At 35.1% G+C, this 16,553-nt stretch overlaps 1 protein-coding gene across 2 annotated transcripts in view; it reads right to left on the bottom strand.

The window, feature by feature from the left end:
* Positions 1-9,867: 9,867 nt before the first annotated feature.
* Positions 9,868-16,553, bottom strand: part of HCRTR2 (hypocretin receptor 2) — a 177,696-nt gene continuing 171,010 nt past the window's right edge. The window contains exons 6-8 of one of the 2 annotated variants that reach the window (XM_032140859.2): positions 14,025-14,146; positions 12,019-12,244; positions 9,868-9,922 (exon numbers count right to left, since the gene is read on the bottom strand). In XM_032140859.2, coding sequence (XP_031996750.1) covers positions 9,868-9,922; positions 12,019-12,244; positions 14,025-14,146 — 403 coding nt within the window. Of the gene's footprint in view, positions 9,923-11,848; positions 12,245-14,024; positions 14,147-16,553 lie in introns of those variants that run through there. The other variant, XM_032140861.2, reaches the window with a different exon arrangement.

Genomic DNA, 16,553 nt, shown 5'->3' with positions numbered 1-16,553 from the left:
AACAGACTTTATTTATATTTATTTCTTCCAAAAATCATTTAAGTAAAAAATACAATTTTAAAACATTAAAATGCCAGGAAATGGAGGCAGATAGGAATATAAAGTGAAGCCAGATAGAATTAGCACATTACAATGTTTGTCATGATATCCTGTATGCAACGATGGGATTGGGCATGTTACAGATCTGCCTCCAATCCTTCCAGCAGGCAATTTGAACAGCAAGCACAATTTTTAAAAATACTGTATTGTGCAATGTTCTTAGGAAGAAAGCAAGGAAAGTACAAGTATTCTTGGCACTAAGTCCAGGCAGAAATTTCTTTTTATATATTCTTTTATATAACCTTGGAATGTCATGAGCAATGTCCTCAATACTTTTTTTTTTTCTTTTTTTGAGATGGAGTCTCGCTCTGTCACCCAGGCTGGAGTGCAGTGGCACCACCTCGGCTCACTACAAACTCCGCCTCCCGGGTTCAAGCGACTCTCCCGCCTCTGCCTCCTGAGTAGCAAGGATTACAGATGCGTTCCATCATGCCTGGCTAATTTTTGTATTTTTTAGTAGAGACAGGGTTTTACCATGTTGGTCAGGCTGGTCTCTAACTCCTGACCTCTTAATCCTCCCACCTCGGCCTCCCAAATTGCTGGGATTACAGGTGTGAGCCACCATCCCAGACCTATTCTTTTAAGTAAACATAATAACATGTTTTTATATTCTTTTTGCAAAGCTTCTCAACGAAGGGTGCTATCATCATACCAGCTTGATGGGATACACACACACACACACACACACACACACACACACTCACATACAGTGCAATAAGAGGACACAGCTCCACCAAGGGTTATACTTTAAATAAGCTGGAGGAAAAGAAAAGCGGCCTAATCTTACAGAATATTCTCCAAAAATATTATTTACTGTCATAGCTTTTGACATGCAAAGAATAGTTGTGAGTTCCATCAGTTTTTCTAAGTACCTCCAGTAGGTTTCTGAAAAACCATCTGGAAATCCATTTATAGGTAAGTCCAAAGTAATGTCATCTGCTGGTGGTAGAAAGAGTTTTGCTTTGGCTTAGAACTTTTTTGTGATCAAACAGTGTCAGTTACAAATTTGAAACTGGGAGAATATCTCTGAATCTTGACAAGATCCAGGAATGCAGCTATGTTACCAGACAAGAACCGAGTCATATAATTTAGCTCTTAGAAAACTGAGATTGTACGGGCCTCGTTGGTGGTATAGTGGTGAGCATAGCTGCCTTCCAGAAAACTGAGATTGTGTTAATATATTCTGAGCATTAAGAAGCCAAAAAGGACAGTGTCTTGAATGAAACTCTGCCTGATCCAGTCAGAATCAGGCAAAGAGGCCCCAATCAGAAGTGGACAGAGAAGCCCACAGACTACAAACATTCTCTTCAATTATAATGAAGTCTGCTCTAAAACATATAAGTGGTTGACTTTCCTAGAATCCCAGATGATAAATCAATGGTCAAATGCTAGTCTAGATCAATTAAATCAGAATCTTTGAGTTTCATCTCAGACTAAATAGTGTATTGGGAGTGGTATCAAAGAATCTGCATTTTTAACAAGAATCTCACAGGAGTTTGAAGCAGAAATGGCTTGGTAGTCCTTGCCAGAAAATCCTGTTGATATAGTTTGGATAGTCGTCCCTTCCAGATCTCATGTTGAAATGAGATCCCCAGTGTTAGAGGTTGGGCCTAGTAGGAGGTATTTGGTCATGAGGGCAAATCCTTCATGAATGGCTTGGTGCCATCCCCCTGATATTCAGTGAGTTATCACTCTGTGAGAGCTGGTTGTTAAAAAGTGCCTGGCACCTCTCCTCTCTCTTGTGCTTCCTCCTTCTCTTGCCATGTGGCACGCTGGCTCCCCTTGCCTTCTAGCTGAGTAGAAGCTTCCTGAGGGCATTACCAGAAGCAGATGCTGGTGTCATGCTCTTTGTACAGCCTGCAGAACCATAATCCAAATAAACCTCTTTTCTTTATAAATGACCCAGCACCAGGTAGTCCTATATAGCATTTCAAAACAGACTAACACACCTGGTCACAATATTTTTAGCTTGGAAACAAGGTATAAGCAAACATCCCAGTAAATCATGCACATAAAGCCCAGCTTTAAGTATTACTAGTTTGTTATAAGCTCCAAGATCATCTGGTTGAATAATAAACACAAGCTGATTGGATAAAGTGCCCCATTAAATAGGAGACTGATTTATACTAGCTAAAAATCTTAGAGTGGGGGCATCTAATCGTACAAACATTGGTTGATGGTTTTATTGAGGTTTAGCTATAGAAAATAATGTTATTTAATTAAACTATGTTATTTTGTTTTGATAGTAGTAGCTTGAAGGCTGTTTCAGTGGTCTATTCTGGACACTCCTAGTGGCAACATGACCTTGCAATATGTATGTAAAATATTAACTACTATTCTGTTCTCTGTAACAGGACAAAGGATCCTAAATTCATCATATTTAAACCTTTTATTAAACCAAAATTTTCAAATACTTAAAGGAGGAAAAAGAACTCATTAATGTGTCACCCCATTGAAAAATCTTGTTAAGGGAACATCTTGACAGACTCTGGCTCTTAAGAAAGTACTGAACTTCAAAACTGATATAAGCATTCATACGGAGCAGGACTTACCCACACTCTCTGAGAAATAAAGAGCCAGGAAGATGTCTCCTGTTATCTGAACAAGTAGCATTCAGGGTTGTTTTTTTTTTTTAATTATATCTTAAGTTCTAGGGTACATGTGCACAACGTGCAGGTTTGTTACATATGTATACATGTGCCATGTTGGTGTGCTGCACCCATTAACTCATCATTTACATTAGGTATTTCTCCTAATGCTATCCCTCCCTCCTAACCCCACCCCACGACAGGCCCCGGTGTGTGATGTTCCCCACCCTGTGTCCAAGTGTTCTCATTGTTCAATTCCCACCTATGAGTGAGAACATGCGGAGTTTGGTTTTCTGTCCTTGTGATAGTTTGCTCAAATGGCTGCATAGTATTCCATGGTGTATACATGCCACATTTTCTTAATCCAGTCTATCATTGAATGACATTTGGGTTGGTTCCAAGTCTTTGCTATTGTGAATAGTGCTACAATAAACATACGTCTGCATGTGTCTTTATAGTAGCATGATTTATAATCCTTTGGGTATATACCCAGTAACGGGATGGCTGGGTCAAATGGTATTTCTAGTTCTAGATCCTTGAGGAATTGCCACACTCTCTTCCACAATGGTTGAACCAGTTTACACTCTCAGCAACAGTGTAAAAGTGTTCCTATTTCTCCACATCCTCTCCAGCAAGTGTTGTTTCCTGACTTTTTAATGATCGCCATTCTAACTGGTGTGAGATGGTATCTCATTGTGGTTTTGATTTGCATTTCTCTGATGGCCAGTGATGATGAGCATTTTTTCAGGGCTGGTTTTAACCTGCATGTAAGTTGATCAGTGATAAGCATGGAAGAATCTCCTACAAGAATACATGGAATGTTGTTAACTTTTGAATCACAGATTACTGCCAATGGAATGAGGGAAGAATTTTTCTTTCTCAATCCTCTTAATTCTACGATCTCACTCCATTCTGGTTATGTGCAAAGTAAGTTATAAGAAGAACACAATTTAGGGACAAGAAGGTAAGAAAGAGATGGGTTCTTTCAACAACAGGAATGTAACAATCATGAGGTAGCATTTGAAGCTGAATATTCATAGTCTATTGGAAACAAAACAAAACAAGCAAACAAATGAAACATGGTTGATAGATACTTTCTTGTAGTAATACATTCTGAAGGCCTAGACTACATTTTCGCATAAAGAAAGTGTGCTTTTAGAATTGATGGACTATATAGATGCAACAAATAATACATACTTTGTAAAGGGAAATATAATTTTCTAATAAAAATATTTTCATTAAATAAGTCAACTCTTTTTTGTTTCTTTTTTGTTTTTTTTTGTTTTTTTTTTTTTTTTGAGACAGAGTCTTGTTTTTCGCCCAGGCTGGAGTGCAGTGGTGTGATCTCTGCTCACTGCAACCTCCACCTCCTGAGTTCAAATGATTCTCCAACCTCAGCCTCTCAAGTAGCTGGGATTACAGATGTGCACCACCATACCTTGCTTTTTTTTTTTTTTTTTTTGCATTTTTAGTAGAGGTGGGGTTTCACCATGTTGACCAGACTGGTCTCGAACTCCTGACCTTAAGTGATCCACCTGCCTCAGCCTTTGAAAGTTTTGGGATTATAGGCATGAGCAACCGCGCCTGACCTAATAAGTCAATTCTTAAACACCAAAATGTTTGACCGAGCACATGAAGAAAGTTTCTCTTAGAAAAGAAAAAAAAATGCAGTATGATTACTTCGATAATCAGATAAATAGTTCTGCTGCCTTTTCAAGATGCCAGCATACAGTGAGGTAGTTCTGTTATTTTAACAGTTCTCAATGGAAGTAATAAAGCTACAGAATGTATGTAAAAAGTCCTTGCTACAGATGCATTTAAAGTGGATACTTTCCAATTTTAGAAGATAAATTTAAAAATTATTAATAGCTAGTACATTTTTAAAAATGAGATTAATTTATTTCTGCCTCAAATTGTACCCAATTAAAAGCAAAGATTGGACAATAAGAAGTGTAAGTTTTAGAGGGTTTGAGAAATCAAACTAAGCAGATTCATATGGTTTAAAAATAATTTGTAAATAATAAAATTATTTTTTGCAACAATTTCTGAGGCAGAAAAAAAACTAACGTGGGCTCATAATAGCAGAGATAGGGTATAAAAAATGCTGTGGTTAGTGCCACGGCAGGCTTCCCATCTGGAGTATTAGGAGTGCAATTCTGAACAGGAGAACAGTGCTTAGCTCTGCTGGCCTAGCCACCTAACTCCATGAGGGCCTTGTACCTTACTTCAACCATTTCTTTTCAGTTCTCTTCTAAGAGGGCAGCCTTTCTGTTGTATGAAAACTGTCATGAATTTCATCAGGACAAAATAGTAAGAATTTGTTTGAAGTACATAATATCTAGTCATAAGCGCAATTCTACCTGATCATCTTGCTTTTCTCTAAGCAGAGAAGGAAGTAAGTCCAGGATGGGGCTGGTAGACTGGGATATAATAAAAGGGTAAAGAATCCAGTAGTCCCTTTGGGGTTGAGAAGGGAAGCTGTAGCGAGAAGAAACGTATAGGAGGAAAGGATGGAGAAGGAGTTGTTGGCTTAACATAGAGTTTTGCATTTCAGTGGAGGATCTGTTGTTACAGGAAGTAATAAGCAGACGGTGCAGCATGTGATCTGCACTGTGCAAAACTGTGAGACTGGTTTGATGAAGAAATGTAGAAATAAAGGTCAGTCACATCAAAGAGACCAAGGAAGAGTTAAGCTGTATTCCTGGATGCATTACCCACATTGACCCACGGGCTAGACAGTATGACTTCAAGCCGGGTGCCAATGTGTATAAGTAAGGGGAGGAGAGCCCAAGAGGCTGAAAATGTCAGTAACAAAGAGAAGTTTACCATGATAAATCCTCTTACAGGTGCCAGGTTTTATTCATGAAAGAAACAGTAGATGCCTGGGCATAAAATTGGTGAGCAAAAAGAACACTGGTGCTACCTGCCAGTTTGATGATGGTTAGACATTAGAGTTTGGTGCTTCAAAGTATAGTTTAATTTTAATAAAAGGAAATACGTGCTTTGTAGACACTGAGAATGTAGAGTGTTTTGTTCACATGGAAAGATAGTTCCACAGACACATTGAAGCAACTGTGAGAAAATGAAGCAAAATGATGAGTTGGGGAAATAATTGTCATGCAGTTATTATTAATTCATTAATTGAAGAGATATTTATCAAATAACTTTTATGTGCCAGGCATTGTTCTAGGGAACCGATGAAACAACAGGCAGCAACACTTATGAGAAGGTCTTTGGCATCACGGAACTTTATATTCTTAAGGATTATTGGCAATGAATTTCAAAGAAGATAGGCGGTTTACAGATCACTCCTTTTCACTTGTCTCAAATTGTTATAACCATATGAATGTTAGTTAAAAACAAACAAAAATAAAGAGACAGAAAGAAAGAAAAAGAAAAATATATTCTTGAAGGAAAAAGCTCTCTAGAAAAGCAGAAATATAGAACCTGGATATTTGTAAAAGAGTGAGGAAAACTAGACACCAAGGAGTGAATTAAATGAAGAAGAGACATTGAAGAGCTGACATATGAAACTGATCTACACTGTGGGATGTATTTGGACTAATTAACTGAGTGTTGCATATGGAGAGACATACATAGACATACACACACACACACACGTTTGCATTTAGAAATCATGTAAAATTTTTGAATGTATTGACAATACTCTAAAATTGCAATTTTCTCACTTTATAATGGGGCTTGAAAAGAGAGTTGTCACAGATTCAGAAGTCCACTGATAAGCATAAATGTTCTGGGAAGAAAATGAATGGGTTTTAAAAAAATGTATGATCTAGACTCAGCTTTATAGGCAAGTCCTTCACTTAGTCTACAAAAACCATATAAACAGAGCTTTTAAATCTGTACCTCTGTTTTAAGGAACATAGCTTCTTTTCTGAAGATGTTCTCGTTATCTCATCTATAATAAGTTAAGTAAGTTTCATGTTGCCAAGCACTGAGGATTTTCCAGTCCACGACATTTTGTTTGTACCATTCTTCCTTGGTAATTAAAATATTACCTTAAATATTTTGAAATTAATTAGAAATCGATCACCTAATAAACAACAATTTAAAAAAATAAGTATTATCTTTTTGCTATTGCTCAGGGCCTAGGCCTATGAAACGTAAGGCAATAGCTGTTTTGTTTCTGAAGGTGTCACAAGCGGTACCTCCTCGGATATATCTCCCCACTGACCTGCCATGGCCTTAACACAAGACTCAAAACTGGGATTCCTTCTGTCTTGAGGCAAGAAGCTTAGCTGGGGCTTGAAAAGAGAGTTGTCACAGATTCAGAAGACCACTGATAAGTATAAATGTTCTGGGAAGAAAATGAATGGGTTTTAAAAACATGTAAAATTATAAAATTTGGGATATGAAAAAATAAATGTTTTACTTTTTCCTTCAGCTCTGCTTCATTTGTTCTCAAATTAGCTGCTTGCCTCTTGTTCATCTCAGGAGACAACAAGAACCTAGGCAATTGGATGGGGTTGGGCTAAAGGAAGGACCAGGAGTTCTATAGGGCAAGGCACGCTGTGGAGGGAGGTCTGCTGATACTTAGCTTGGTGGTAAAACTGGCAGTGAGCATTACAGGTGGAGAGTGAGAAAAGAGTGAAAGAAGAGCAAGAATAAAGAGATGCTTCAAGAATTTTGCTACCCAACTTCTTATGCATGGCCATTGGCCTGGATAAAAATGAAGATGCTGTGACCACTCTTCAGGGCTGGCTCCAGAAGGAAGAGTGGCCAAGTAGCTAGTCTGTGCTAATGGATTACTTAGAGCAACACATTCTCACCACTGAATAACTTGTTTTTCTCGTAATTTCACCACAAGAAGGTTCACTTCCTCTTGAGATGCCTACTAAAATCACATTTTCCTAGGAGTCAAGTATTTACCTTGACGGGTTACTTTGGCTTCATTTTTTATAAATGTTAGAATAAATAGTGCTGAATAAAAATTGATTTTTAAATCAATATCCTTAGTATCTGATTCTGTAGTTTCTCAGAATTATTTCGAAAAAATTTGAAAAGCTGAAAATATATATTTTAAAATTTATCAGTGAACATAAAATAGTCCTAAATGACTTATACAAAATGGCCCAGAAAAAAATTAATTATGTCAATGTCACTTATTAGTCTGATAATAAATTGAAAATTATGAGTTCATCATTTCATCTCAGTCAATGTAGACTAAATCTCTCAACTCAGATAAAAGCTCCAACATTTAATGCCGTATTTATCTGGTTTTCATAACTTTCATGAAATATTTCTGTGCCAGTGTTAACCTTCTTTGTTATAGTACCTGCTCTTAAAAACAACATTAAAAACCTTTTATATCATTATTATCCTTGGTTATATAAACTTATTGGAAAAAATGTTTTGATCATTAGGTACTGCACCAGAGGGCTTAATTCAATCCTTAACTGCAGAGATTTGACATTAACTATGAGTGAATATCCAACTTATCTAATCAACAACAACAAGATTTTTCATACAATAGAGAGGGCAGTGCGAATGTGATTATAGAATTCTCAATATAGTTTTTACTTAAAAACTACATAATGCGCATCCTTTACAGCAGTAAGTGTGTAATCACATTGGATTTGATAAGAAATTTCTTCATGAAGACACAGTACAATCAGGCATAAAGAATTTCAAGATATAAGATAATTGTTAAAACAATTGACATAATGTTACACACATGAAATATAACAATTATAGAAATATATTTCATGAAAAACATAAAAGACATTTAACTCCAAAGATTATAAAGAAAACTTAAGAGAATAAAAATACGTGGCAAGTGGAGGGGGTTGTTGTCCCCTCGTTAGTAGCAGTAGTTGCGTAGAAAACAATTCCCTTTGAAGTTTGGGAAATAATAATGTTTTTCATGCCTTTGTACTTTATTTTTTTGTGGTACATAAGGTAATAGAGAAGACTTTTACAATATTTTCTCTATTTATATATTGTCTCTAAAAAATCTATTTTTTGCTTCATGCAATTTGAAAACTAATTGAATAAAACTTAGTGGAATTTACTTTTTTTGACTTGTGACTTGTAGAAAGTAGAAAAGGCATTTGTTGTAAAACTAACTGACACTGAAAAGCTTTCTAAATTGTAATGGCTAGCAAAATTTTTTTTGAAATGCAGTTGATGGCTATTACGATTTACATCAAGTGCATTCTATTATTACACAAGTATTAAAATAATAGCCCTCCTCACAATTTGGGTCCATAAACAACTTTGGGGATTTTTGCCATTCGGCTATTTCAGGTTTAACCATAGCCAGACTAAATTTTATAAACATATTTACCTTAATCTTCATTAAAACAATGTGTATTAGGAGTGAAATTCAATATCATTGTGTCTGCTACTTGCAATTAACTCATCAATAATTTATAACAGGTGTTTAATATCCAATAAATTCTCCAAGCTTTGGAAACTCAGAAGTAAATTTCCTCACAAACTGGGAGTAATCTTTAGCCAGGAATACATAAATTCAAGTATGAAGGTTTCTGTTGTTTTATAGAAATTCAGAAATAACAAAGTTAAAATGGATTCAATGTTAGATAAAATTATATCATCACTATTGATAACAAAAGCTCAATGACATTGACAACTTACATTAAATCTTTGAAATATAGCAAAAAAAGAGAGATACATATTCAAGGTACAGCATAAAACAGTCCCAACACATTCCTTTCAAAAGATGTCTTTGCATTTGTGTCATTAGCAAATAATGAGGTAAATGGTTGACTCTTTGTTTCATAAGATTGGCAGGGTTTGGGAACACCTATTTCTTTACCATTTGTCCTATTAAGGTAACCATACTAAATCCAGACCTCTTAGAAGGATTCCTGGATTCCCATGTTGAGTGCTATGTACATGGTCTATTACATTCCCAGAGTTTAAGTACTGGTTTTATTTTATTTTATATCTCCGTCCATGAAATGAACATTCTTAGAAACTATCTGCTTCTGCAAAACAAACTTTAGTAAGTATAAATAAGATAGGGATTTGAAAGTTTTAGTTAAAAACTCAAGTCATCTGGGTGGACATAAAGCACACAAGTGCCTTAAAACCAGTCTTTCACACTGCACTTGTCAGTAGCAATTGTTTTGTAAACTGTATTTTTTTTAATAAGATGACATGAGTGAGAGTCAACATTGATACTCAGCGTCTTCTTTCAGACATCCAACCACGTTGATGGTAGCGATGATGGTGGCCCCTGTTGTAGACACCTGTGCAGTAAAAGACTTTATTTCACACAGGCTGATAAACTGATGTCAGATGGTATCACTTAAAGCAGTGGATCTCAAATCTTAAAATGCTTCAGAATCACCTGTAGGGCTTAACACACAGCTTCTGGGCTATCACCCCTAAAGTTTCTGGTTAAGTAGGTGAGGGATAGGGTGGAAGTTAGCATGTCCAGTAAGTTCCCAGATGATGCTGATGCTGATGCTGATGGTATAGAAACCACATTTTGAGAATCACTGATTTAGAGCAAAGGAATTCTGACTTCCCATCAGTCACATAACTGCTGCTGAGTCAGTTTTTTCCTCTCTCTCCCCCTTTCCCTCTCAATCTCTCTCCCTTTTCTCTCTTTTAAATTATAAGTAGGTATATTTGGGTCTAAGGAATTTACTCTTCCTCTGAGCTATTACTTGGCTATTAAGGCATATTATCAACGTTATTTGAAGTTATCCTCAAACTTTTTAAAGTGCTGTCATCACGATCTGAAAATTACAACTCTCATGCAGCATAAATAAGAAAAGAAGTTCTGAAATATACAAAGGGGACAAAGGAGAGAGTTAAAATACTTTGCTTTCACTGATATAGTGCTGATATTTTACAATATGATCTCAATAAACCTTGTATAAGAAGATAGTTTTTGCTTTGAGTCATAAAAGGCACAAGGTAACAGAATCCCAAGTTCCAAGATTTGAAAACAAGTTGTGGGTAATTAGGCTGTATTACTTTTCTCTGAGAGTAATGGAAAAATGAAAAAACAACAAAAATTAATTTTTTATGGAAATTTTTCTTAAACACTGTGCTCCATATCTTTTGTTTCAGTACAATCAGAACACCTATTACCATAATATGAGATGAAAATCATCTTTCATAAACACTTCTTTTACTTTTAATTTTCAAGTAAATATTTGAATCAGAATAATTTTTCAGGGGAATAAGTTTGAATATTCAGTGCTTTGACTCCTAGATCTTACACTTTCTACAAAATATACGATAGTCTATTCATGTATGTGTGAGTTAAGAGCAAGCCCCTCTATTTTTTAACCACCTGGTACTCAGCCCCAGGCCCAGATGGAACCCACTGACATCAACTGTCATTGTAATTAAATTGAAAAAAAAAAAAAAAAGTGCAACTGCACTACAAACTTTCTGGTGAAGACCACTGTCCTTGGTAGCTTCACTGCTCTGCCATGACAAAGAATTGTCCCCCAGATTGTTTGCTGCCTTGCACTCTGTCAACATGTCTCCCTCACTAGACTGAAGCTCTTTTGAAGGCATGTTTGCATCGACACCACCTCATTCCCCAGCACCTAGCATATCCAGCAAGGCTGACTATATCATTTTTTTGTTGTTGTTGTTAAAAGAACATAATGATGTGATTTAGCTTATTCTTAAATGTTGAAGTGTTAGAGATGGAAATTACGTTAAAACTTTTACTGTAATAGAGTCTTACTGGCCATATGTTGAGACAAGAAATGTTAGCAATGGTCAATTTGCAAACCTGAGAAAATTGTGTAAATGAGTGAGTATATAGTTTTGTAAGATAGTTTTTGAATTACCTAACACAGTATGCTATTTTATATATAAATATTTTCTCAGCTATCACATAACAACAGTCTTGTGATATTTTTTAAAAAAACTATTAAGTCAACTAACATGTCTATTGTTAATTCAGAATTAGTAATTGCTACTTCTTTTAGTAGCAAAAAAAAATCATTGGATAGAGTCTGGTAATTTTTAGGAACCAATTTGAATGTAAGAGATTAAAATAACAAGGGATTATAAAAAGAATTAGAAATGTTTAAACATTTAATTGACACACATTATAATACATGAAACTAAAAGTGAAATAGCCTGAAAAAAGCTCAGTTGAAGCTTAAACTTCTAACATATTTAAATCAAAAGTTAAGAAATCATTTTAAACTGACTTTTTTTTTTTTATTTCCAAAGAGCAATAGATTAAAAAAAAAAAAGATCCACAAGTAATTTTAGCTTCACATCATAGGATAATAAAATTTCTGTTCCCAGTGATTTTAAAAAGGATAGTTTTACTCAGGTATCCTTGTCGTACGAATAAAGATTCTACCAGTTTTGAAGTGGTCCTGCTCCATTGGCTGCTGGGAGTGTGCTTATGCTAGTGAGCACAACTTGCTCAGAAAGTTTTGATATGTTATCAAAGTTGCTGATTTGAGTGGTCAAGGACTTCCGGCTCTCTGTGCTAGTTCGTCCTCTGGTGAGCCGATCCTCCTGGCGATGGTGAACTCCAAGGCAACAGCAAGAAAACGCAGCTTTAAATTCCTCTCGAAATTTTCCTGGCAAACAGAGAGAATGAAAGGAAAAGGAATTATGCATAAATGCTTCAACAAATTATGAATAGTGTACAACTGAGTTGCTCCCTTGAGCCAAACTAACAATGAGGTGTAATATTTTGCAAAGATGGGGAAAATAGAAGAAGGAAATTGAGTTTATTGGAAGCTTGGTAGACTCTTGAAACAATGAGTATTTTCAAAAAATAATGAGGCTGCCTTTCATGTATGGTGCTTGGAATTTGCTTCATTCCTTTATAGTCAAACCTCATATATTTACACATATTGGTATATGTTATCTACATAGCTATAATGGAAGTGATCATCAGTAGAAGAACGCTCAGAGACATTTAATAATTAAACACAATGAAATTTATGTCACACAAAGCCAAAATTATACAAAAATTACCCCTGCATCTTACTCTAAATAACTGATACTGAAACAATTAAATACACAAAATACCTAGAAAAATACACTCCAATATCCAGAAAATTTTCAGTTTCATAATCTATATGAGAAAGAACAAAAACTGAAGAGGGAAAAATACTGTAGAAGGTATTCCTTGTCTTTAAATTATGGAGGAGATATTGGAGAACTATGAGAATGAATCAATCACTTTTATTAGTGTGAATGGCAGTATTGTGAATCATTGCCTCTCTCTTAGCCTCAGCTACCCACTGAGTTATCAGTGATTAAATGAGAAGATGAATGTTCACGGGCCCAGCACAATAGCAGTCACATAATGAGTTATCAGTGATTATCAGTTGCCTCCTCTAACTCACTTTTATCCTCCATACTAGGACTTTGACCAGGTTCTGTGACTTCTGCTTCAAACACTTCTCATTACAACTTCCTCATAGCCTTTACCTGCTTAGTGCGAGGTTCAGAGCTTTCAACATTGTGCTAGATTTTGTTTTAAATAGAACAAAATTATTCCTCACCAATCTAATTGGTTGCCTTTTTTTTCAACCTATGCAACCAGAAGGCCAAAGATCAAGTTGGAAGATGCACAAGCTTTATTAAATATGCCACAAAATGAATTTCTATTCTTCCACATAAAATCACCATATATTTGAAGATAGATAGAAATAACAAAGAAATCACCAATGAGTTGGAGATTAAGGCAATGTAAAAATGTAGCTAATTAAAACATAATTCTAAAAGTCAGGCAAAATGTAAATAAACAATAGTGATTTAAATGACTTTTATAATTGTCTTGATTCCATAAACAGATATAAATTGTATAAGTTACATGTATATGTATGTGTGTATCATTTAACTTACTTGTTATTTAGGAGTAATACTATTTTTGGGAGGCAGTGGGAAATATTGAGATAAATCCAAGAGATGATACTGACAAGAGAAACGTGAATATAGCAAAATATCTAAAAGTGAATAGATACCAATTCTGTCTCAATTAGGCTACACATTTTCGCAAAGGAATAATATAGCAAGGCAAAACAGAACAAAGTATTTTATATTTTTGTAAATCATGAGTTTAAAGTATGTCATGTAAGATTTTGTGTTATTGATTTCTCAGAACATTTACTGTTCTTCTATTATAACATTTCTTGTAAGTTTTACATGGAAAAAATCAGTTCCTTTTCCCTGATGAGTTCAGTAACAAATATTTTGCCTCAAAAGAGAAGAAACTCAAGATAAATCAGGTCAGGGAAAAAATATATCTCACACAGCAACTAAACTCTTCATATAATTGAAGAGTGTTCACTGATTCCTCATCCTTAGTTAGAAATGTGGCTTATGGAAGAAAAGTTGAAAACTCACCACTGAGAAAATTATAAATAATTGGATTCGCAGCACTATTGGCATATACAAGCCAGTGTGAAAAGGTAAACCAGGCATACACAGTCTCTCTGTCTTCGGTATGGGTAAACATCCCAAATACCCTGCAGGAAAAGAAGCAACAGAAAAGTATCTTTTAACTAATTAAATTCAAAGGTGAACAAGGCTATTGGTAGAGGTTGGTCTGACCCCTGTCCTCTCCGGTTGCAGGAATTGACCACAGATTGGTTTCTGACCCCATAATTGGTTTAGAATAACTTCAGTGCCTGAACAGAAACTCCACAGCACAATCAATAAATCAAAAGCCAAATCAGGTCAGAGAAGGGTCTCTCTCTCCCACAAATAGCAGATGCAGTATTTCTTTTAAATAAGAATACAGAAGTTGAATATATATATTGTCTTTATTTCATTTTCTTTCTAAATACAATTGAATAATGTTGTATTAATATTCCATTATGTGTATCATTTAAAAATCACTCCTAAATGATAGTCTTCAAGTACTTCTTCCTACTTTCATTTATGTATTGATCAAAGTATCATATGCCTTCAACTCCAATCTTCCTGGACTATCTGAAACTTGCCTTCCGGGACTCCTTAATACTCAGAGAAGAAACAGTTCTCGATGGGCAGAATTTTGGTAATTTTTAAAAATTAATGAGTGTTAATTTTTCATGTATTATTTTAAACTTTAAAAAATGTTTTATTATGCTATCCTTAAAGACTATTTAAAAATTTTCTTCATACTTAGTAATATTCCATCTATTAAATTCTAATCACTAACCTACAACAGATAACTTACAGCTACTCAATAAGATTATAGGCCAAAAATCGTATATATTTCCTGCTGAAGTCTCCATCTTTGATTGTGTGTGTGTGTGTGTGTGTGTGTGTGTGTGTGTGTGTTACAGCAAGAAGGCATGACAACAATGCATTTCTGGTATAAGGTGATACTCTAAAGAGTACTAGGGTTTTACAAAAACACTATATAGAGTGAAACAATATGGACAAAAGAAATTTGTACTATGTTATGACCCTTTATCTCAAAATGTCTTTGAAATCTTGGACAAACCTGAACTGTCGTAAAGAAATTGGTTTTGACTAATATGGCAAAAAGTTAAGTTTTAAGGAGAAGAAGCTAGGAATGGTTTTTGTGGGAGAAAGAAAAAACAAATTTCATATGCAAGGACAAATAAATATAAGCATTTGAAAAAAAAGTGTGTGGTAACAAGAAAAACAATTTTCAAGTTCTTTTTTTCAAAAGTTTTTATGTTGTGGAAAAGAGTAGAATGCCCAAAAACTTGGAATATCTTAAATTTAACATGGCCTTGCTCCTTTGAAAGTTATTTGTTTTCCTTGGAAAGGAAGGGATTTGAGTCAGAAGAATAAGACAAATATTATTGACAAAAAAAAGTATTTGGAAATAAAAGGAAAGAGCAAGCTCTGAGATACAGGAAATCCAAATACGTAACCAAGAGAGAGGTAAATCCAATTTTCATTGAATTTAGACTGACTAATGGAGAAAGAAGATTAAAAAGACAAACAAAGAATAAAACCCTTCCAGTAATATAACATGTTTATAAAGTTCTTAAAAGCAGAAGACAGTATCTAGCAGGTGGCCATAATAAATTTGTATTAAATTTCTGTTAGCAATAATAATAATAATAATAATAATAATAAGAGGCAAAGCACAAAAAGATACGGAGGGCAAAATAATTTCTATTTTCTTGTGAGCTGGCATATGTCTCAAGGACCCAGGCCACAAGAAAATCATATCTCTTTAAGGCTGTGACTGTAGTAAATAGTATCACTGAACAAAAGTTTGCTCTCCATTTCTTCTCCATTGAAAAAGCCGTTAAACCATCAAAAACAAGGGCCAAAGAGAATGAGAATCCTTTGCAGCTGGTTATACCACCTTTCTTCTGACTCCAGCCAAAGCTGCCGCTCTTCAGAGTTCCCAGCTGTGAGGAATATAATATTGATTCTGAATCAGGCAAAAGTGAGAGGAGCAATTCTAGCTTCAGTTCAAAGCCCGTGGTAAACAAGAATTGGTATTGCCTTGGGAACAGTCTGTGGAACAGTTTTGATAATTCCCAATAAAGTTGGCTGGCCATGAAGTTTAGTGTGTACCACTGCCTCTGCATCTGCTGTTCATGTCGTGGGTCAATATTTTTAACTTAATAGTTGTGCCTGCAGTGTAACAAATAACATACTTTCCCTCATTGATTTTTATTAATATCTGTCCTGAGCTTGATTCAGTGACTTCAGGAAATGAATTCTTCTGTTTAGACATTCGACATACATATCTGCCTTGATTGCTTTTTAAAAGTGCTCACCAATGCACTTTTAAGTATAATTAGAATACTAACATAAGCTCTTTTTATCCTTAAGATATAATTCTCTCACAATTGCCTATGTTTTTGAAAACGAAGTTTTGAAAAACCCGTTTGTTCTCATCAAGAAAGAACTGCAAGCTGTAAATGAGTTGTTACGCATTGGAACTTTGTCTGCATC

Source organism: Hylobates moloch, unplaced genomic scaffold (genome assembly GCF_009828535.3).
Source record: "Hylobates moloch isolate HMO894 unplaced genomic scaffold, HMol_V3 SCAFFOLD_20, whole genome shotgun sequence".
In the NCBI taxonomy this organism is placed as follows: Eukaryota; Metazoa; Chordata; class Mammalia; order Primates; family Hylobatidae; genus Hylobates; species Hylobates moloch.
This window is presented reverse-complemented; position numbering and strand designations above follow the sequence as displayed.